The sequence below is a fragment of the Epinephelus lanceolatus genome, chromosome 18 (assembly GCF_041903045.1).
Source record: "Epinephelus lanceolatus isolate andai-2023 chromosome 18, ASM4190304v1, whole genome shotgun sequence".
Lineage (NCBI taxonomy): Eukaryota > Metazoa > Chordata > Actinopteri > Perciformes > Serranidae > Epinephelus > Epinephelus lanceolatus.
The window spans coordinates 20173224-20195737 of record NC_135751.1 but is presented as its reverse complement, the minus strand read 5'-3'; the positions used below and the strand labels follow the sequence as shown (position 1 = coordinate 20195737).

At 44.5% G+C, this 22514-nt stretch overlaps 1 protein-coding gene across 5 annotated transcripts in view; it reads right to left on the bottom strand.

The window, feature by feature from the left end:
- Nucleotides 1-636: 636 nt before the first annotated feature.
- sdk2a (sidekick cell adhesion molecule 2a) overlaps nt 637-22514 on the bottom strand; it is a 98437-nt gene continuing 76559 nt past the window's right edge. For 2 of the 5 annotated variants that reach the window (XM_078161363.1, XM_033645496.2), the window contains exons 18-45: nt 21901-22016; nt 21482-21677; nt 21284-21382; nt 20969-21160; nt 20674-20795; nt 20441-20550; nt 19729-19879; nt 18097-18334; nt 17882-17997; nt 17539-17728; nt 15739-15837; nt 15420-15614; nt 15119-15320; nt 14849-14952; nt 14479-14549; nt 14261-14396; nt 12577-12633; nt 12030-12131; nt 11810-11925; nt 11507-11693; nt 9747-9884; nt 8917-9099; nt 8696-8821; nt 8443-8607; nt 8203-8343; nt 5144-5312; nt 2566-2695; nt 637-1181 (exon numbers count right to left, since the gene is read on the bottom strand). In XM_078161363.1, the coding sequence (XP_078017489.1) occupies nt 771-1181; nt 2566-2695; nt 5144-5312; nt 8203-8343; nt 8443-8607; nt 8696-8821; nt 8917-9099; nt 9747-9884; nt 11507-11693; nt 11810-11925; nt 12030-12131; nt 12577-12633; nt 14261-14396; nt 14479-14549; nt 14849-14952; nt 15119-15320; nt 15420-15614; nt 15739-15837; nt 17539-17728; nt 17882-17997; nt 18097-18334; nt 19729-19879; nt 20441-20550; nt 20674-20795; nt 20969-21160; nt 21284-21382; nt 21482-21677; nt 21901-22016 (4262 nt within the window). In that variant the 3' untranslated portion in view covers nt 637-770. The remainder of the gene's footprint in view (nt 1182-2565; nt 2696-5143; nt 5313-8202; nt 8344-8442; nt 8608-8695; nt 8822-8916; nt 9100-9746; nt 9885-11506; nt 11694-11809; nt 11926-12029; nt 12132-12576; nt 12634-14260; nt 14397-14478; nt 14550-14848; nt 14953-15118; nt 15321-15419; nt 15615-15738; nt 15838-17538; nt 17729-17881; nt 17998-18096; nt 18335-19728; nt 19880-20440; nt 20551-20673; nt 20796-20968; nt 21161-21283; nt 21383-21481; nt 21678-21900; nt 22017-22514) is intronic. The other 3 variants (XM_078161365.1, XM_078161364.1, XM_078161366.1) reach the window with 3 other exon arrangements.

The following is a 22514-nucleotide window of genomic DNA, read 5'->3' as shown; positions in this document are numbered from 1 at the left end:
CATTCCCCAGAGACTACTATAAAGGTGCCACAATGCTTTAATGTGATTCATAACATTGTCACTAGTGATGTTCTGAAAATGTTTAGCTTGAAGCTGATTGATATAAATATCTGGTAAACAATATGAGACATAGTACATATAGTAAACACGTAATGCAGTTCCAACAATGATTAGGCAGAGTGAGAAAGTAAAAGGCAGCCGAGGGCCACGGTGACCACGAGTGCCTCTCTCCAAAGTCAGAGTCCATTTCTCACTATCAGCTTGTCCTTTGTCCAAACATCACATTATTCCATCAGAGTTGGTTTTTTCCATTGTCTCAGCCTCAGCAAACCAAGTGGTCCGTACTCTATATGGTTCTAAGGTGGTTGTTTTTCCATAAAGCTCTCATATTAAACAATAATACAGTGTTTTTAAAACAAGGTTTCCTTTTTTTCAGAACCTTGGGCTCTGTTCTCCCTTGTTTACATGGTTGTACCTTCAAATAAATTTACTTAAGCAACGCATAAAAACTTTCAAATGATTGTCTTTTCATAAAATACATATCACATGGATTTACCAGTCATACGCGCAACACACAATCATACACACACACTCTTCACAGAGGAGAAAACGCTATTCAAGATGCCTGCAATGCTTAATATTGAGCAACAACTCTGTCAAATAGACAGAAAAAAAAATGAGGAAAAGGAGCGAAATACAAATAAACCAACAACAACAAAATCAAAGACTCGTCCTCAGGGTCCTGTTGTTATTGGAAGGAGAGCTGTGTGTCAAACAAAAGAGGAGAAGCCCGCGGTAGGTGCCTGAGCGGCACAGCCCAGGCTGCTGGGGGGTCGGTAGAGGGTGCTGTGCTGGCTGGGGGGTTCGGAGGACAGCAGGGAGGGGGTGGGAGTCCGGCTTCCCTTCGACCTGAACAGAGTGCCCTGGCCCTGGCACTGGGGCTGCGGGGACGGGGCACTCTGGGGGAGGAGAGGGGGCAGAGGGGGCACGGGTGGCGGGTGCTGCCGCGACTCCTGCTCCACCAGGGGCTCGGGCTGGGCGTAGCCGTATGCCGGCGGACGAGAGACGCCCTTCTGCTGCCGCCGCCAGGAGTTGTAATAGGTGGGGTCACTGATGTAATGGTTGACAAAGGAGTGGGTCTTCTGCCGACTCTGATCCATCTCATATTCGCTGTCGCTGCCCTGCGAGTCAACCAGGACAAAGAGAAGACATTACTACACAGACATATGTTCTCAAATCAAAGCTAGTTCTAATGAAGCAACCTTGACTGCACAATACTGGGACATACCACAGCAGGATATATCTACAGAGAGACAACTGGAGATCTATTAACCCATTCATGTGTGACTCTATGGGACAAATATTCACTTCTATTGAGCTTCTTTCACACACAGGAGCTCACCCATAGCTTTGTGGAGCACAGAAGTGATAAGTGTACACAAGAGTATCCTAGAATTGGACAGAGACAATGTTTACAGGACTCATTTGCTTCTGCTGTAATGTTAAGCCAACAGTTTTGTAAGTTACAAATGTTTGTGTGGGTGAATCCTGTCCCCGATCCAGCACACTCGACTGGCTGAGAAACGCAAACAGTTAAGAGAAAACAGAGCAAATTACTCTCCCAGAAAATACTACACACTTGGCACATTTGTGTGCCTGACAAGTGCCTTCCCATCCATTGCTCTTTTGAGACACTACAGCTTAACAGATGTTGAAGCACCATTTATTTGCACAAGTGGCAGGTAAACAGTGGGAGGCCATGCAGAGGAAAAGAATAACACCAGTTTGTGTCTCCCACAAGAGCGGTGTTTGCTCAAACCAGGTTGAACAATGTTTTGACTGTGCAGGTACCAGATAAATTGGCTGGGGAGACCTGGCGCAAGTGTGGGAAGACAGATGTTCGCAATCTGCTACAATCAGCTTCTTTGCGTTTCGTGTCCATCGTCCCTCATCACTTCTAACCTCCCTGTCCTTGTACTGGACCTCCCTATTCCAAAACACGCACACACACACACACTGAGCTGTTCAGATCATCACATGATGAGCTGAGACCCAGCAGCCCAGATTAATACAATATTTCCTGTTTGAGGAAAATTAATTAGTTGCGAAGACATTTCAAGACACACGAGACATGAGAATTGGCCCTGTACTTCCTTCCCATGGGAGAAATCAGTATTAAAAGTCAGATCCAGAGATGTCAGCCATGACTAACAGAGGATATTTAATTTCGAGGTTATCCACTTGAGGCAAATGTCTTGCTGACTGTCATTTTCAGAAATTCTGCTTTATAATTAGGCAGCGATCTAGCTTTTGCATCTAGAAGAGCAGCGATTATGACAAAACAGATGGGAGGTTATCAAGAAGACAGACGGTGAACGCGAAAAAGTAAAAGTGGAATAAGAGAAGTCGGGGATTTTTTTAGAGTTTGGAAAGGTTAAGACTCTGCCCTGGAGGACTTTGTCACTTTGAGAAATTCAAAGAGCTGAATTTTACTTTCTAATTTACGTTCATTGCCTATTCCAGACGTGGAGCCGACATGGACTGCAAGCCAGGGTCAGTGTGTACCTGAGAGTCGGATATCTCAGAGGGTTTCTCGGTCAGACTGCTGCTCTCTGCCGGGATCAGGTCATTGTACTTAGTGCTGACATCCTCATCTGAGTAGTGCAGGCTTCCAGGACTGGGTCTTGGTGGAGACCTGGACAGATGGAGAAAAGGAGACGGTGTATGTGTAAGACAGAAAGCAAAACAGAGTGAGATAGAGAGAGACAGAGCTAATTGTTGTTTAAGAAAAATGTTTCATTTGATCACCATCATTTTCCCTTTGGGACACTCAAACAGATTTTCGAGAGCTCCCTCTTCTTTGAGGACACATCTGAGTAAACATAAAAGGCCTTGTCGCTCCTGTGACTGACACCACTTGGATGACTAATGGAAGGCTGCGAGATAGTTCTAAAAATGAAGACGCGTCACACACCGCAGGGGCTTTAGAGGGATCAGCATGCACAGACTCAGCGCGCACTCATTGATTATGAAAATGAATATGATAGCTTCGTTCAGACAAGCACAGAATGGGTTATTTGTGCACTCCTGGAAGCCACTGTGCTACACAAAGCAGGGAAGGGATGATAATTGGTCTTATTCTTCTACCATTTCATTCTAGTGTCAGTTAGGAGCTACGGCAGGAGGCTGCTGAATGAGCTCAGCTCACCTCAACCGTAGTGTAATGCAGGATTCTGTGCAAAAAAAAGTAAACATATGAGCATCTTCATGAAAGGAGTCTTTGTGTGAATACAGCTGAATGGCTGTACAGATTGAGGCAGTCGGAGATGTAGACCTCCTGCAGTAAAGCTGCGTAAGTAAGCATGGCCCTGAGCTCAGCAAAGTATTATAAAGTTCTTTTATGAGTGCAGGTCAAGTAAAAAGAGTCCTAGCTTTCCTCTTTTATCTCCAGTCATTAAGTCCATAAAGTGAAGCAGAGAGAAACATCTGTGAAGACAATTATTTTTCCTCTTCTGCAGTAATGACTGCTGCTGTGTTCAAGATCCGTTAAGATTGAATTGGACAGTCAGAGGTCCAAAACTGGACCGCTACCCTCACATCACTGAGCTACATCAGTGGGCTCAGTATGTAACTCAGACTAACACGGCATAAAGAGTAGAGTTTGCTCGGTTGGTTTCGGAAAAAAAGACTATAAAGAATTATATAAACTAGGAATGGCATGAAAGTAAATGTTTAAATGATCTGAAAAGGAAAACGTTGTATGTGGGGGCAGATTAGACAGGCATAAAGCGCTGGGATGTCAAGGGTAATATTAAGGCATAAAGCAGACAACCTTGACGGTCTCTCAAATAAAAATTAATATGTACTGAGATATATGCGGGAGCTAAATCAGTGGGAATGCCAAGAACAGGAAGCTTAGAAGACACAACATGACAACGGCCGTGAAAGGGTTGACACAACAAAGAGACATCTCCTCTGGGTTAAAGGGGATGACGTGAGGGGGCGGACTGTGAAAAAAAAAATCTACTAAGAATTCAGACAAGGTTGAGTCAGACATTAAAAGGACGAGGCCACGTGAGCGTAGAGGAGGGGCGATGGATCCTGCTACCGATCACACTCCAAAATGCTGCCAGTGAGCTGTGAATTATTTAGGAGCACTGTATTTTTCCCATTGCCTTATCAGTCTAATTCATCCCTCCTTCCCTCACCCTTTCAAACATCCCGTAGGGATCCCTCCCACTCTTCCTCCTTAGTCCACAGATCATTAGCAGAGAGTACGGCAGCAGATTGGAGCTCTTCAAAAGAGACGAATAACTCAAGACCCTTTGATCCCCTACTTGGCCTCCTGGTCAAGGAGAAAAACAGCACAGATTCCCTTGCACCCCTTCTAGCACATTCCAACATAATGTGCAAAAACCAACATCTTTTTTTTTTTTTTTTTTTTTTTTTTTGCTGTGACAAGAAGCAGACTCTGGACTCCCATCCCCCCCAACATCCACATGACCATCCATCCTGTCACCAATTATGCATGACCCATATCTCTACAGGTCATTCCCTTCGCTTCTTGTACTGCAGAGTTTGTGAAATCCCTCTTATCTAACCCTTATCCAAACATTGCCAAAGAGCCAACCTGCCAAAGTCCCGCTGACGGACAGAAGGACATGTTCTCATACTGAGGGTGTTGCACTTTATGTTGAGACAGCTCTCGCAGCACTGCACTTGAGAGCAACTCTGGGCCGGAGGCCAAAAGAAAATGGCCGTCTCTGACCCATAAGCACCCTTTGTCTACAGCGGTGATGGACAGACAAAGAGCAATGCAGAAGCTCATGAATGCTAATTAGCTGGTATTGTGCTGCCCCCCTTATATAAATTGTTGCTTCACACAATCACTGAATATCAACGAGGGGAGCGGAAGCAGGCTCAAATCAGCAGCTGGGCTCCTCGAGGCTCGGTTTGTTCTCTCAAGACTAACAGACTATTGTGAGGGAAGAAGGCGGAAAACACAACACTACATTATTAATTCCTGCCTGTATAAGTTACACTTACGTAACACCGAATTGTGAGAAGGAACTGAATTAACAATATGTTTGAGATCTGGATGCAAGGGTCAGCTGACAGCCACGGTGGTTTTTAAGTGACTGACCTTGTGTAGATGCCGTTCTTGCGGCAAAAGGAGTTCTTCACGGAGAGGCGCCGGTTGTTGAGCTCCAAGGCCGGGAAGCGTCCCTCGTCCAGGCGCACCATCTCACCGTGGGTCAGAGGCAGGGCTGTGCAGTTGGAGTGGGTGCCTGGACAGGGGTATGAGGACGACACTGTGTGGGTCGTGGGACGAAATAAGTGATTTGTGATCACCAGTCAAATCTAGAATCAGTTTCAGTCCTAAGGGCTAGCTAAGCACAGCATAATAAAACTCAAGTGTAAGGCTTAAACTTGCACATGGTTCTTTTTTAAAACATTAACTAAATAAATGGATTAAGAGACAGCGGGCCCCTGGGCACAGACATGCAGAAGACAGCACCACCTCACCTTCATGAAAGCAAGACACAGACTTTATATTTGCTTGTTTTGCAACTTTGTAGACATTATGCCTCTCTGTGTGGTTTTGTGCCCCTTTGTAGTTGCCTTGCATGTGTTTGTAGTTATTCTGTGTCTCTTTGTAATTGCTTTGCATCTGATTATGGTCACTTTGAGTCTCTTTGACATTGCTCTGTGTTGTTTTGTAGTCATTTTGTGTCTGTTAATTGTCATTTTGTGTCTCTTTGCAGTTGCTTTGCATCTCTTTGTAGTCATTTTGTGTCTCTTAGTAGTTGCTTTGCATCTGATTATGGTCACTTTGAGTCTCTTTGACATTGCTCTGTGTTGTTTTGTAGTCATTTTGTGTCTGTTTATGGTCATTTTGTGTCTCTTAGTAGTTGCTTTGCATCTCTTTGTAGTCATTTTGTGTCTCTGTGGTAGTTGTGTCCCTTTGCAGCTGTTTTGCATCTCCTTGTAGTTGTTTTGTGTCTCTCTATAGTCATTTGTGCTTCTTCACAGTTGCTTTGTATGTTTATGGTCATTTTGTGTCTCTTTGTGGGTGTTTTGTCCCTTTTCATACTTGCTATTTGACTCTTTATAGGTGCTTTGCATCTTGTAGTCACTTTAAGTCTCTTTGTAGTTGCTCTGTGTCACTTTGTAGTCATTTTGTGTCTCTTTGTGGTTGCTTTGCATCTGTTTGTGGTAATTTTGTCTTTTGTTGTTGGTTTGTGTCTCTTTAAGGCCCATTTATGCTCAACGTTAAATACGGATCAGGATACGGATGGAGCCTTCTGTCCGTGCTCCGTGTTCATTTTGTCCATATTTCTGCACGTTTCAATAAAGCTTACGGATATGGGCCAAACGGAGTAGTACCACCGGAAACCATGGGGGCAGTGTTGCTGTCACTACCCGATACATACTGTAGCTCTAGTGAGACACGAAGAAGAAATAACAATGGCGGAACTTTTTGAGAAAAGGTTGTGCGTGTTAGTTAGAAACTATAAACATCTCATCACCGCCTCCTACAACGCTGCCTCTGTTTTTGTCTTTTATGCAAGAGGTACATTATCAATATCTCCTCCACAGTCGCATGTTTGTTTTTGAGTTTGTTGTTGTCATAAACTTTTGACTCTGGCAGCTACGTATCGAGTAGTGACAGCAACACTGCCCCCACGGTTTCCGGTGGTACTGCTCCGTTTGGCCCATATCCGTAAGCTTTATGGAAACGTGCAGGAATACGGACGAAATGAACGCAGAGCACGGACAGAAGGCTCCGTCAGTATCCGGATCCGTATTTAACGTTGAGCATAAATGGGCCTTAACATCGTTTGAAACGGATGTATACATTTTCATACGTAAAGGGAGCATAAATGGGCCATTATGGTCATTTTGAGTCTCTTTGTAGTTGCTCTGTGTCACTTTGTAGTCATTTTGTGTATGTGGTTGTTTTGTCCCTTTTCACAGTTGTTGTCAGTCCCTTTGTGTCTCTTTGTGGCTGTTTTGCATCTCTTTGTAGTTGTTCTGTGTCTGTTTGTGGTCAAGTTGAGTCTCTTCCTGGTCATTTTGGTTCTCTTTAAAGGGGACTTTGCAGGAAAAGGCCTGACACTCTGGGTTGCAGGACCTGTGCCCAGTAGGCCCATTCAGTAATCCATCCATGGTTAACTCAACTTGTATAGTATTTTACTGATCACATCCTCCTCAATTAACAAATCCGAAACAAGTAAAAACGCTGCTTTCCACAGTGAGTCAGGCCCGATGTCCAGTCATGACCTCTAGTAAAACACACAGACACATCAGCTTCATGGCTGAGAAAACTGGAGAGGGGTGTAGAGGGGCTAAGAAGCCCTCTTTGTGTCCCCGCACAAACACAGTCCTTGTCTGAGCTAGTCCTTGTCCAAGCCCTGTTTACTGACCCAGGTCACCCTGGCACTGAGCTAAATGCTGACTAAGCTAAAAAGTCACTGGTATGAGGCTTTAGGAAGGCTCGACCTGACCCTTCACTTTCCCCCCAAATGTCCCTCCTTCCCGTCTCGCTCCTCTGTCCATCTCCACTGCTATGTACTCCATGCTGCTGGGTGACTATGCCACATCTTAAAGATTATCCCCACATGCCCTGGCTGTGATTACCATAATGGGAAGTATTAACAATAAGTCTGCCAACATTGATTAACTCCCTCTACCTTATGTTTTTGGGCTGAACATTGATAAAGAGTTTCCAGGAGCAGCAGTGTCACCTGGGATAATTCACAATCATGAAAATTGGCTTCTTGATACAGTGGTGTGAGAGCCGCTAGTGCTGTAGTTATATAATTACTCTCAGTCTGACTAATGACCTGAGCATTAAACCACTGCCAAGCCATTTATCCCGGTATTGATCTTCGCCGCAGTTAAACATGAACAATAATGTTTATTCACCTGCCTATGTCAGCTGTTTCACCGGTAACCTTTACTCTCATCCTTCCCCTGTCAGCCAAACAATGTTAAGAGAACCCAGGTAATTTGTCTAATTGTGTGAGCCTTCACGATCCCATTTTCCAAAATAGACCTTGGATGTGCGATCGTTAAAATGCAATTCTCAGCAGCACTGTCCAATAGGATGACAAATTCAAGTCGATGGCTTGGGTTGCAGATGCAGACAGAGGAAGTGAGACATTAGCGGCGGGTTTAGCAAACAGTCATGTTTCATACCTGAATCTGCTTTTTTGGTGTATTTTTTACTCTGGCCTCGGATGATGAGGATGAAAACAAGAAGGAGGATAAAGATGAGGCCCACCAGGGCGATCACGACCAGGAACCACCACTCTTCATAGAACGGAGACACTTTCTGGGCTAAACACACAACAACGACATCTATTAATAAACAAAAAAAAAACCAAGAAAGTATTGTTTTGTTAAGACATTGTGGCATTATGTTTTCAGTTCAAGTACCTGAAATAGAAGGGGAGGGGGCGCTGGGTGACCCATAGCCATAGTCGTTGACTGCAATTACTCTGAAGTCATAGGTGACCGCTTCCCGCAGCATGTCCAGGTTGAGTGTATATGATGTCACTTCTTTGGGAATGTCTTTGATAAGGATGTCCCACAGTCCTTCATCTAAAGACAAGGTGAAGACAATTTATGAAGACATTCATGTAGGAATCACAAATGAAGTCTTGGAAAAGTGGTCATGTATGTGGCTCACCAGAAGGTCTGGCCTCAATGACGTATCGTGTGATGGGTGCACGGCCTTGATCACCACTGGTCCAATGCAGTGTGAGGGCAGTGCCATACCGAGTAATAAAGGGCTCTCCAGGAGGGCCTGGGGCTCCTTAGGAAGACAAAAATGGCGGATAGTTAAATAGTCAAAAAGGCTGCTAAAAGATGATATTATTGAGATGATGATGATGATTTAGAGTGTCCCACCTTCTCCAGGCCCAGTAGTGATGTTGGCCTCCACCTCAGGGCCATATGTGAGTGTTTTGGCCCGGATGCGGTAGTTATAGGTGACCCCATCAGCCAGGTCTTTGATCTTCATCCACAGGGGAGCGCTGCCCTTCACATCTACTGTCACTATCTTACTGACACCTGGAGTGCGAGGAGAGGAGTCTGTACAAGAAACACTAAGAATCTAGATGCTGCTTTCTACAAGCCACAAACAGCAAAGCTTTTTTGCATTTGAAAAGACACAGACGAGTTCACATGGAGTTAAGAGACTACAAAGACAGACTCGAGGACCATCAGAGACACGCATATCTTTGCATATGTAAGAGAAAAGGTCTATTATCTGGCAGCCTTCTAGATATCCTGATAGGAAGAGACACCAGGACCTTTTTATAATAGACCAATTGATATTCCCTGTCTTAACTGTTCTGTTCGGGCTTTGCTCTAGGTCCATTAGCGGATAGCCGAGGGACCACAGCAGCCTCAGCTCAGCATTCCACCTCTGCTCCCAATTACTTGACAATCTGGTCCAGGCAACCACACTTAGCCAGCTATTAGCCATGTTTCTTTCAGTGAGAAAGGAAGCTGCACAAAGTCTCACCAGAGCATTCCAACACATTTTATCAGCCATACCATATATGTTACTGCGGGGCCTACACTCATCTGTAACAGATTAGAGCATGAGCTTAAGCAGCGTGAGTTAAGAAAGAATATGGTAACTAGGCAAGAGGTTGTAAATCACAGTCTGAGAAAGCCAGCTGAGGAATGTCAAGGCATGGCAGAGTTATTAGGCCGCAGGCGGAGTTTCTCACCATCGACTGGGGTGCAGGGCTCGTAGACCAAGCGGTAGCCCTCAATGATGCCATTGGCCTGCTTGGGCTCTCCCCAGGACACGTTGACCGAAGTGGTGGTCAACTCGCTGAAGTGGATGAAGCTGGGAGCACTCGGCGCTTTTGGTGAAGAAAGAGAGAAAAGAAGGGAAGACAGTTGGATCTCTTCACACTACAGAGATGAAGGACTCCTGCAAGCTCAGCTGTAAAACTGCAATTCAGTTACACGGATATTCCACCTTAGAGTGCATAGGCATGGCAGCATTTGTAAATACTCAGTGAATTTGTTACTATTCTGTAATTAAGGCAAAAAGTAGGGCACATAAATAAGAAAAAATACAGAAACTCATTTATTTATAATACTTCACAGCCAGCAATTTGAAATTCAGTAATATTTATATCAGTCATTCCTGACCTTCCTCCACAGCAGACAGTTTTCAGAATTCACAGTACTAATTTAACAGATTTTCAACAGCAGTAACTTGCTCCAAACTCTCAAGGCATTTGGGTCAATTCCACTGGCAGCAAAAGTAGATTTGGACCAGCACAAGAGAGGGAAATCCAAAGGTAACACTCAGTCTGCAGCAAGCAATCAGATATATTTTGGAAAAATCCTGTTCTGCTAGATGATATGAAAACTGAAATACTAGGAGATTAAAAATGAAAGCCGTTTCATTGTTCACTGTTCTTTATCTGAGCATGAATAATGAAGTGTTTTGTTCGTGCAAAAACAGGTACGGTGCTGTGCAGCTCAGGTCAATGCAACAACAACAAAAAAAATACTATGACTGATGAAGCAAACGCGTCACTAAAAAGCAAACTCCAGTCAACACAAGACTGTGCAAAATCATTCTGCGACCTTGAACGAGAGCTGTGAGAATTCTGCCTGCTGACCCAACCCAGATCCAGCTAAGTGTCAGGATTTCGCCACAATTCTGCATAAAACTCACAAAAGCTTGTGTTGGCTTGCTTCCCAGTACCCTGTGGTGCAGAGAGCCAAAATTCCTGCCTGTGTTTTTAAGTTCTCAGCACTTTGTACCCCTCGCCAATGTCATAGCCTTCAAGGGGGCGGAAAAGACAAGAGAAATTTATACTGTAAACCATTTTTGTGCTGAAACCGCAGAGGAGGGACTCTCGCTAGCTGGTAAACACAGACGTCTTTGTGCAGTTGCGGCCAAGAAACTAATCTACATGTGTCCCCCGCACTCTGTATTCACTGCTCCTCCGTCGTCATTAGGCTTCCACCCTCGTGGCTTGTCCTGGATGAAGGGGCCAAAAAGACTCTGATCTCCTCTGCCATGTCTCAAAGGACCAAACTAAACTCTTTTGTCAAAATGTTCTATTTCTTGGTGAATGGGAAGAGCACATTGTACAACATTTGTGCAGTGCTTCAGTTCTAGTTTGCAGTTTAGTGTAGCGCAGTGATTCAGAATTAAAGTACTCATCACTGAGTCTTTTGTAAGCACCTTTTGTGACAGAAGAGAAGACCAACCTTGAGATACTACTCCAAACAAGCACTTGAGCACCGTAAATCAACAATACAGCTTAATAATAAGAAGGAGTATCATTGTGCAGATGACAGAAAAAGACAGATAGAGGAAAGACAGAGGTATAAAGGAATACAGAGCTGTGAAGTCCTACATGATATTGGCAGAAGATCTTGGCTGCAAGATAAATGCCACTGGGCCTTTTGAACAATCACTGTAATCTCTTCAACCACATCTGGATTTGACGCAACTCACCTGCTTGCTGAGTGCGCCCTCTGGTGGGCAGGGAGCGGGGCCCATCCCCTGCAGCATTGAAAGCTGCCACACTGATCATGTAGGTGGTGTAGCCTGTCAGGTTTTTAAGCTTCACCCCGAGCTCTGGCAGGAACAGAGTACGCAGGCGCTCTGTTTCATTCTGGAGCTGAAACTCCCAGAAATAGATCTATAAACAGAATAAAAGAGTTCAGGATTTTTCAATGAAAGTGTAAAAATGAGGAAGGTATGATGTAAGTTTGACTGATTTGCAGTAATGGAAAAAAAAAGACATGATATTGATACCTTGTAACCCTGTATGTCCCCATTCTGAGCATCCAGAGGTGGAGGGTCCCATGTGACATCCAGCTGCGTGGCTGTTGAGGACTGGACCACCACATTTTGGGGAGGGGATGTTGGGACTAGAACAGGGCAGAGTGTAAATAATAATCACTTTTTATGCATTTAGGAAATACAGTTTAAAGGTAAGTGGCACACATGCTGCACAGTGAGAGAAGAAACATACCCGCCTCTCCAACAAACACTTCCTGTGGTGCACTGCTGGGACCCTCCCCCACAGCGTTATACACACTGAGACGGATCTCGTAGCGTTTGTGTTTACTCAAATCTGCAAGGAAAGAACCCATGGCTGCGTTATAACAGCACAGTTAAGATAAAAGAGCAGAAAAGAAGTTACTCCAGAGAGACGCACAGTCATAGTGATGCCCGTGGCAAGACAACATCACAAATTGAACAAAAAGACAGTGAGGTGGAATTATGAGGCAAAGTGATGAAAAGATGGGGTTGTTGTGGGGACACGGCTAAGATTTGTCAGCGATTACAAAGAAAGAAAGCACACTGAAATAATGACGGGGCAGCTCGGAGAGATTAAAGTCATATACACATCTTAAGATTCAGAGGGGGCCCCACAGCAGATACAGCTGAGTGGGAGGATGGCGCAAAGCGCAGTTGCTGTAAATTATTATACAAATAGCATATTTTCATGCAACAGATGACATGCAAACAGATGGAGAGTGACGGAAGAGACACATGAAGAGAGGAAGAAGACTTACTGTCAAGTTCATATTGGGTGAGCGTGGATTCACTCAAGTTCCTGATGCTGTAAGGAGCTGGAAATTGGATAGATAGGCAGGGTTGGCAAACAGAGTAGATCACAGGATTGGGGACGAGTTGCAGTATCAGCTGACTTATCTGTCTCTTTAGCAAAGAACACTGCAGGCCTTAGTAGTAGCTTATATGGTCAAAAATAGCAGCATGCACAACTTAAAATCTTGAACAATGGGGTGCACGGTTGTGGCATTGGGTTCATAGCTGAAACATGTCTTTTTTTTTTGCCCATATTAAATAAGAAAACGTCCTTGTGAGTGTCAGTGTTTTCTTTGTTTTCTTCTTACTGGTAGCTTTAAAGGTTCAGTGTGTGGGATTTAGTGGCATCTAGTGGTGAGGTTGCAGAACTGAAACATCTTCAGTGTGTCAAACATGGACCCACTCCATATGTAGCTAATACACTTACCAGCCACTTTATTAGGTACACACAATGCTTGTTTATGCAAATAGCTAATCAGCCAATCATGCTGCAGCGACTCAATGCATTTTTCGCATGTAGACATGGTCAAGACGACCTGCTGAAGTTCAAACTGAGCATCAGAGCAGGGAAAAAAGGTGATTTAAGTGACTTTGAACGTGGCATGGTTGTCAGTGCCAGACAGGCTGGTCTGAGTATTTCAGAAACTGCTGGTCTACTGGGATTTTCACACACAACCATCTCTAGGGTTTACAGAGGATGGTCCGAAAAAGAGAAAATATCCAGTGAGCAGCAGTTCTCTGGGGGAAAATGCCTTGTTGATGCCAGAGGTCAGAGGAGAATAGCCAGACTGGTTCAAGATAAGAAAAAGGCAACAGGAACTCAACCAAGGTATGCAGAAGACCATCTCTGAATGGAAAACACATTGAATCTTGAAAAAACGTTGCCTGGTCTGATGAGTCTGGATTTCTGCTGCGACATTCAGATGGTAGGATCAGAATTTGGTGTAAACAACATGAAAGCATGGATCCATCCTGCCTTGTATCAACGGTTCAGGCTGCTGGTGGTGGTGGTGTAATGGTGTGGGGGAGATTTTCTTGGCACACTTTGGGCCCCTTAGTACCAACTGAGCATCATTTAAACGCCACAGCCTACCTGAGTATTGTTGCTGACCGTGTCCATCCCTTTATGACCACAGTGTACCCATCTTCTGATGGCTACTTCCAGCTGGATAACGCACCATGTCACAAAACTCAAATCATCTCAAACTGGTTTGAACATGACAATGAGTTCACTGTACTCCAATGGCCTCCACAGGCAACAGATCTCAATCCAATAGAGCACCTTTGGGATGTGGTGGAATGGATCCGTATCATGGATGTGCAGCTGACAAATCTGCAAGCGCTGCTGTCATGCTGCTGTCATGTCAATACGGACCAAAATCTTTGAAAAATGTTTCCAGCACCTTGTTGAATCTATGCCACAAAGAATTGAGGCAGTTCTGAAGGCAAAAGGGGTCCAACCTGGTACTAGCAAGGTGCACCTAATAAAGTGGCTGGTGAGTGGAAAGTGGCTCATTCTAAGGTTCTGCCAATAGATGCCCCTATATCCCACACACTGGACCTTTAAAACAATACTTGGATGTAACAGTCGGTACATTTAAAACTTCAGGTTCCACCACTTTCTGCATGTAACCGGAAAAGTAAACTCACCAGTGAGATCAGCCCAGTTGGAAGAGGGACTGTTAACTGTTCGGACAGTAAAGCTGCGGAGCCGGTCATAGTGTAACTCCCGATACCTGACTCTGAACCCCAACAGCACTCCATTTATGTGATCCTCAGCGGGAGGCTACAAAGAAAGGTCTGCTTAATGCTCAACATTTAATAAATTCAGTCCTTCATACACAAAACACAGTTATTCAACAGCGTACCTGCCATCGGACCAGTACAGACGTGGTGGTGTGAGGTGTAACGGATAGAATTGTTGGGGCTTTGTCTGGAGCTGGAGAAGATAAGGGGAAAATAGAGAATTTTGGTGTTAGCAAACCAACACAGCTGAGCAGAGTGATATATAATTCAAACAGTCTGCCAGGGAACAGCTTGAGAGTAAACAGACGCGCTGTTGACGTAAAGCATTCTCTGTGAAAATCCAAAGTCAAAACATTGATGTAAAGGCATGTTCATACAATTACAGAATTGTTCTTGTACAAGTGAACAGAAAATCAACGGATAGTGACTGCGGGCTGCACGGTGACTGACATGTTTTAATCAGTGTCTTTTACTGCGGCTGAAAAATCTTACCATCCTGAAGGGTGGTGATGGCCTCACTCTCCTGGCTGTATTCACTGTCTCCAATGTCATTGGTAGCTTTAACACGGAACTGGTATGAAGTGAAAGGCTTTAACCTTTAACGAAAACAAAAACAAAAACACAACAGTGCAATGTGAACGCCATGTACAGCATGTTCTGCCCTGCTCACTTTCTATTTTCTGTCTGAATAACAACAACTGCTGATGGGGGAATAAAAGTATGGGGGGGGGGGGGGGTGAAATAAAAGACTTTCACATCTACCTATCCACTATGTAGGAGTGTGTCTCGTGGCTGACTGATGCAGAGTGGACAGTCCAGTTGCTGTCCGGCAGCTCTCTGTACTGGACTGTATAGTAACGAACCGGGGACAGGCCGTCGCTGCCTGGTTCCCATGACAACAGCACTCTGCGAGCCTGGACTTCCTCTTGAGGCACTACGGGACGGCTGGTGGGTTGGGGTCGGGCTGAAGGGCGCACACACACACACACACACACACACGGTCACTCTCAAACTTATTATTTTGATGTGAATAATTTAAATAGCAGCAGCATTTTACACTTACCTCTTTTTTCTGTGGTGACCACCAAAGCCTCAGCGGCCTCACCCCAACCCTTTCGTGTCTGAGCGGTGAGGCGGAACACATACACCATTTCTGGTTTCAGTCCGGCCGCTGTGTACTGTCGCGCACTGGGGCTCAACACGTCTACTGTGGCGGCGTTGCTATTTGAGGAGTTTCGTCTGTATGCGATCTGATAGGCTAAGAGGACAAAGTCACATCAATATAAAGTCGTGCTGAAAAAAAGTTGAGCAAAGAGGGCAATTCGTCCGAGCGACAAAATCAAACAATGGTATATCTATGCATATTAGTATTGTCAGCTCACCCAGGATAATGCCATTGGGCTGTGCAGGAGGTTGCCAGATGAGCCTGACTGAGGTGGTTCTGACTTCTGGGAAGAGGATGCCGACAGGAGGGCCTGGTACTACACCACGAAAAATGACCATAAATAACAAATCAGTAGAGAGTGTTAGATGTGACATAAATTCATTGATAAAAGGAAAACAAAATAAATATAGTATATATATAGTTAAAACAAGGCAGAACATTTCAATCATTTACTGAAAAATACTTCAGTTGAGAAAATACTTGATAAATTGATTAACAACATCGAGTTCTTAAATACATTTTAGTGACAGCAGGTGCTCCTGTGTACAGGTAAGGGCTTCTGGTTGGCTCATGCAATTGTTTCCAGGGGGCAAAATAGTATCCACAGCGGTGCGAGATTCATTTCAGAAACGAGGTGCAAAGCGCAACAGCTTTTTCAATAAGTATAATCAACATTAGAGAGAGGAACTGCTCGGAATTGGTAATAAAACAACTTATAATCATAAAACAAACAAACAGCGGTGAGCACAGGGTCAGCAGCAGAGCTGTGCCCCTGGAATATTAAGCTTAACAGCGGACTGGACTAGTATACAAAATTTTCCCAATAAGTGTCACACTCGACTCAACAGCATCTCCCAGATGGAACATAATGACACGACATCCCAACAGCAAATGAGCGTCCAACTATCACGTTGCGTCGCATAAAATTTGAGCTCTCTGTCCACCCTGAATACACTGAATATGCACTTTAATTACATCATGTAGACCAACCACTAAACAAAACACGTCCGCTGTGGCGCCAGACAAAAGCTCAGCTCCACGTTGCTCGCAGCCAGTTAGGACAAGTCTTTTGTTGGCTTCAAGTCCAAAATTTTGCTAAAATTGTGCAGTTTTGACCCGTAGAGACTTCTGCTAGAAAAACCTAATTCGTTTTTTCATCACACCCAAACAGAAGTCTAAACAAACTGGCACCCAGCTGTGCTGCTGGAGGGAATGTGGGGAAGTCATGGTTGACCATGCCCATATTTTTTGGACTTGGTCCTTCTATTCAGACTTTCTGGAAGGAAGTAGCAACAGTCATTTCAGAAACATTGGGTTTTAGTATTAGTATAACCTTCACGTCCCTTTTCCTTGGACACATCCCTGATGGACTAAGTAAAGATGATATCTACCTACTGGAGATCCTGCTGGCAGCAAGTTAAAAAGGCCATTACAAAACACTGGCTCCAGAAAAATGGCCCTACTACTAGCCTCTTCATTAATATTGTTAAACACTTACACCTTCTGGAACAAATGATACACTCTATATGACTACAGAAAGAACTGGGAGAAAAAAGGTGGAGAAAATGGTGTACCTACTTAGCCAATGAGACAGATGCTACATAATTATTGTATGCAGCGTGTATGAAACTCTGAAACTTTCTTTTTTCCCCCACTTTGTTCCTAAACATAAAGTGTTCATAAATAAAAAGTATTACAAAAACAAATTGTGCAGTTTTAGCTTTCTTGAGAGACTAACTGCCATGTTTCATCTCGTCCAAAAAACACACTGACTTTCTAGTAAACACACACGACGTGTGCCGCTCTGTTGCCGTCAACACAAGTGCTGATGTGGGCTACTTTTAATGTTCCAGAGCGTGTCATAATGTCAAATTCCAGTTCAGCCATTTTGCAAAAAAATAAAAAATAAAAAATCAAACGAAATTGACCCAACTCTAACGACAAATGAAATGATCTCAGCACAGTGAAATCAGTGTAACAACTAGATCAAATAGGTTGGTAAGATAGCTATGATTACCATCATCCAGCGTCCTCTCTAAAATGGATGGCGAGCTGCTCCTTCCATCTCCTATACGTGTGAAGGCGAGGACCTGGATCTCATACAGGACGTACTTGCCCAGTCCACTCAGCTGGACACTGTGGGTGGTGTTGCCCTCCACTGTCCAGAAGTCTGGAGCAGTGTCTGAGTCCTTCTCCTTATACACAACCTGAAATGCACAGTAATTTAGTAACGCACAATCTGCTATATATTGATGATGTTAGAATAATTGTTTGGAACTAGTGATCATGCTCAGATGAACTGTATAAGCTGGTGGGGGGTGGGGGGGGGGGGGGGGGGGGGGTGACTGCTGACTGCTGACCTTGTACCCCAGGATGAGTCCGTTGCGGTCAGGCTCTGGCACTTCCCCCCACCGCACCAGGATGCTGCTGGAGGTGGTGGCGAAAGCTGACACGTTGGTGGGGCCACTGGAAGGCACTGCAATAAGAGGCAAAGGACGGAGTTAAGCACATCTTAGAACAGCTGCATAATTAATGTGTTTGCTGTATGTATGTGTGTGTATGATGCCTTCCTCACCAGACTCCCTGGTCCTGCCGTGAACGGGCTGGCTCCAGGGCCCAGAGCCAATACCATTGATGGCCTGAACTCTGACCTCATACTCCGTCCACTCCTCCAGATCCTCGATAGTGAACTCCCTCTCCAGCCGGTCCATGATGACATGGGAGAGCACCCCGCCTTTAGTCCTGGCTTTAGAGTACTGGACCCGGTAGCCGACGAGATCTGGATTCCCATTGTACTCCCACTCTGGAAGAGGCTGAGAGGATTTTTTTTTTTGTTTTTACTCCTCAAGTTCAAGCAAGATCAATATAAATGACATCATAACTGAGTGCATAACGAAGCAATAAGCCATGAGAGGCCGTACTTTACAATGATTTTACAACAGCTAAGAGGCGTTGTCAGGAATGATGAGAAGCAATATGGGAAGAGAAGCTAGACCCTCTCAGCGCTCAGTGCTGCACTTAGTGGTTTTAATAAAAATGTGGTAATACTCCATTGTCTTCAAATAATAGCACATTCCATAAATCTCTTAAATCAATAATAATATAATTCTAATATGTATCAGGCAATATGGTTTGTGAAAGGCACAGGTACACGTTGGAGAGATTCATTAATATTGAAATTAACTGCGGTGCTGAAGTGTTTTCAGGGTGTTTGCAATCACTCTAAAAGTCACTCAGCCAGTGGGAATCTATTTTCTATGCGGTACATCTTGCACTGACACGTGCACATCGTGAGCATGCTAAGAGAGCATACTTACCTAAATATGCCCTGAGCTTATTTCTAGGAAAGTGAAGGACTTCCACATGCGTAACGTGGACCACAAACTTTTACTACAGTTTAACACACAGCTTTTGAAAAGGGTCACACTCACTGAGCTCTGTCATTAATTTGAAGAGTCATATCACACAGCTGACACCCATCTGCTGTTAAACCCAGGTGACATGCACTCTTTATAATCCTGCCGGAGCTGCAGGAGTACCTCGCCTCTGCCTCTCCCTGTCTGGCACCGCTCAGGCGCTGGCACAGTGATGATAATGGACAGATGTAGCAAAGAATACATTGGCCAAATGCTGACGCAGGAGGCAGCAATAATCAAGGACAGAGAGCGTGCAGCTTTCCAAAAACATTATCGTTGCCATCAGCTGTATTCATCATATCACAGCCCCGAGAGGATAAATTTATAGAAGAGGGAAAAGGCAGCATTTCACGAAGAAAAAAAAAGTACACAATAAAGACACAATGAAGTGTGCCAAATTCTAAATTGAGTTTTTTCAACAAAAAGGATGCTTGTGAGTCAGCTGTTGAAGTGAACTGTCATAGAGAAAGTCATCATTTAATGTCAAACGTTTTAATATATGAGAAAAAATTAGATTTTTGGGATTCGGATGGGCAAAATGAAATTGCCTAAATCTGATTTGACAAAGCTTATCTTATCAATGTTGTATCCAATTAATATCCTGAGGGCATTTTGCCAATTCAGCCCCAACATGATTTTCCACCAACGAGAGGACAAAAACGAAAAAAAGACAGCAATTTGATATAGTGTACGTGCATGCAAATGCAACCTCATTCAGTCTCGTCTGAATAGGAACAACCCAGACCCAATAATCTAATAAAACTCAGGCCCAATGTGCAAAGATAACTTACCACCCAGCGAAGCCACAGGCTGGTCTCACTGGCTGTGCGCAGGGTGACATTGGCGGGGGCGATGTCTGGAGGGGCCTGCAGGGTCTCGATCTTCCTGGAGGGTTGACTGGGGGGACTGGTGCCCACAATGTTCACCTGACGCATTCGAAACCTGGGGCAAAACAAACCAGCAGGCGTTGAATAAGTGATCTAAGGGTGGTTGTTTAATGAAGATATGATGGTGATATTGGAGAGGATTAGATTAGATTATTTCTTATTAGATTTGATGAAATTTTAATGATGCCCAAAGGGAAACTAGGTCATTGTAGTGGCTGAGAAGAGGAGCTATTTATGAATAGAGGCATAAAGAAAATAACTCCAAGTAACATTCATCGTTCATTTTCCGTAACTGCTTATCCTGTTAGGGGTTGGAGGGGTCCCAGCTGACATCGGGCGAGAGGCGGGGTACACCCTGGACAGGTCGCTAGACTATCACAGGGCTGACACATGGAGACAACAATTCACGCTCACATTCACACCTACGGCCAACTTAGACCAACCTAATCTGTATGTCTTTGGACTGTGGGAGGAAGCCGGAGTACCCGCATTTGGTCAATAATATTGTGATATTTGATTTTCTTTATATGACCCAGCCCTATTTCAGACACAGCACCTGTATAAATGTATGTGTGGGTGTGTATGTGTGTGTCTGAGTGTGTGTGCATGCGCTCACCTATAGAAAGTATAGGGGTTCAGGTCCAAGACCTCCAGTGATCTTGCATCAGGTTCATTAGCCAGCTGATGAACCATCAGCCACTCTTCATTCTCTCCTATTATGCCAATCTGAAATGCACAGACCGAATGGGGTGATCAGCAGCTGAACAAATTAAACTAATTAACACCAATATTAAGACATCATACATGTCGTAAAAAAATAAATAAAATGTCAGTTATGAAGCATTGTACCTGGGCTTCCACTAGCCAGCGGGAAATGGATGTCTTGCCATCATAACCAGGTTTGAACTGCAGGGTGACGGAGCGAGCCCCGATGTTGGAGATGGCTAAATTGGTTGGAGGACCAGGCAGCTCTGTGGAAGAGAATAGAGGAGAGGTACATTAAATACATTTTCAAATATCACTGCTTTTAGGAATCGCTGGCTTGAGTCACAGTAAGTGGTTACAGCTCTTCAGTGGATACTTCAGGTACTTAAAAATTCTCAACTTAGAATCATATAGTTAACCTACTTATTTCAACACTGACCTGGTGGTACACCCGAGGAGATGGTGGAGGCGGAGAGCTGGCCCTGACCCTTGGAGGTCATGGCTGCTACCTGGATGGTGTAAGTGGTGAGAGCAGTGAGCCCCGTCACCTTGTACTCCTGAGTTAGGTTGGGCAAATAATGGGTCACCCGAGTATTGGTCCTGTTGAACTCCTCCCAAGAGATACGGTAGCCTGGAAGACGAGGCGAATTACACAGTGTTACGGAGTGTTCACAGTAAACACAGCTCAGTGGCTCATAAATTGAGGGAAGCAGAGACGACATGTTAACGCCACATAGTTATCTTTAATGGTTACCTGTGAGAACACCGTTTTTCTCTTGTGGCTCCTTCCAGCTGACTTTTAGTGAGGTGTCCAAGATGTCAGTGAAGCTTAGGTGTCCCACTGCACCAGGGGCTGTAAAAAATAATAAAACAGGCACTGAATGAACAGAACAACTGCCTGACATGTAATTATCTGCAAATGCTATATAATATCCTGAATGAGAAAACTTACTGTCCTCGTGGGTGCGTAGGCGCTGAGGCGGGCTGCGTGGGCCGTCTCCAGGGGTAGTGAAGCACAACACTGATGAGTAGTAGTCTGCAAACTTTTTCAGGCCAGAAATGTAACCGACATGAACACTGTCCTGGAAGTTGGGCCGCACCGTCACCACACTGACCTCGTTTGGACGATTGACTTCCCACGCCAGCAGCTGGAAATGATGTGATGAGAGGCAGAGTGTTAATGTGCACCAAGATTTAAAGAAAAAAAAATGTAATAAAGTAAAAAAATCAGATAAATACTGTTAACATCTTTTACGCTTATGATCCACTCAGAAAATGAACCTTCAGACAACGTAATGAGATCTTGCAGACAGATTCCTCCTCTGCCTCTGACCACTAGAGTGCACTAGTTGACAGAAAGGGGCTACTCACCTTATATCCCTGGTTGATTCCATTGATAAACTGTGGGCTCGGAGCACTCCAGGTAAAACGCACCGTGGTGGAGTTGACAGCCTCTGCTTGTACATTTCCTGGTGGCACAGTGGGCACTGATCCAGAAGAGGGAAAAAAAACAGCGAGACAGAGAGATAGAGGCAGAGGGAGGGAGTAAAAGAGAGAATAGTGATGAGGTAGGGGAGGGGAGAAAAAAAAATGTACAAGAGGCATTTTCATACCGGCCTCGTTTAGAGTGTGAGAACCAGGCTGAAGCATTTTTTATTTTGGCTCATTTGGGGAGGTAAGAACACGCCAATCAAACCGGGTGTGAGAGCGGTTGCCTCAGGCGGCTTCCAGGTGAACCCTGCAGCAGTTTGTTTGAAGTGAGCATGCGATTCTGATGTAACACAGTAAAACAGTCGGGGAGTCACACGTTAATGAAGCTGATTGGCCGGTATTGGTCCTCATATCCCCATGCTATCCCTGATTCCCTTTGAACGTATTTAAATGCACATCATGATCTGCTCTTGAGCCTTTAATGGAGTGAGTGACGGAAACATCCAATTAATGAGAGCTGAGCTAAACAACACGGGCGCCTTGTTCACTGTCGT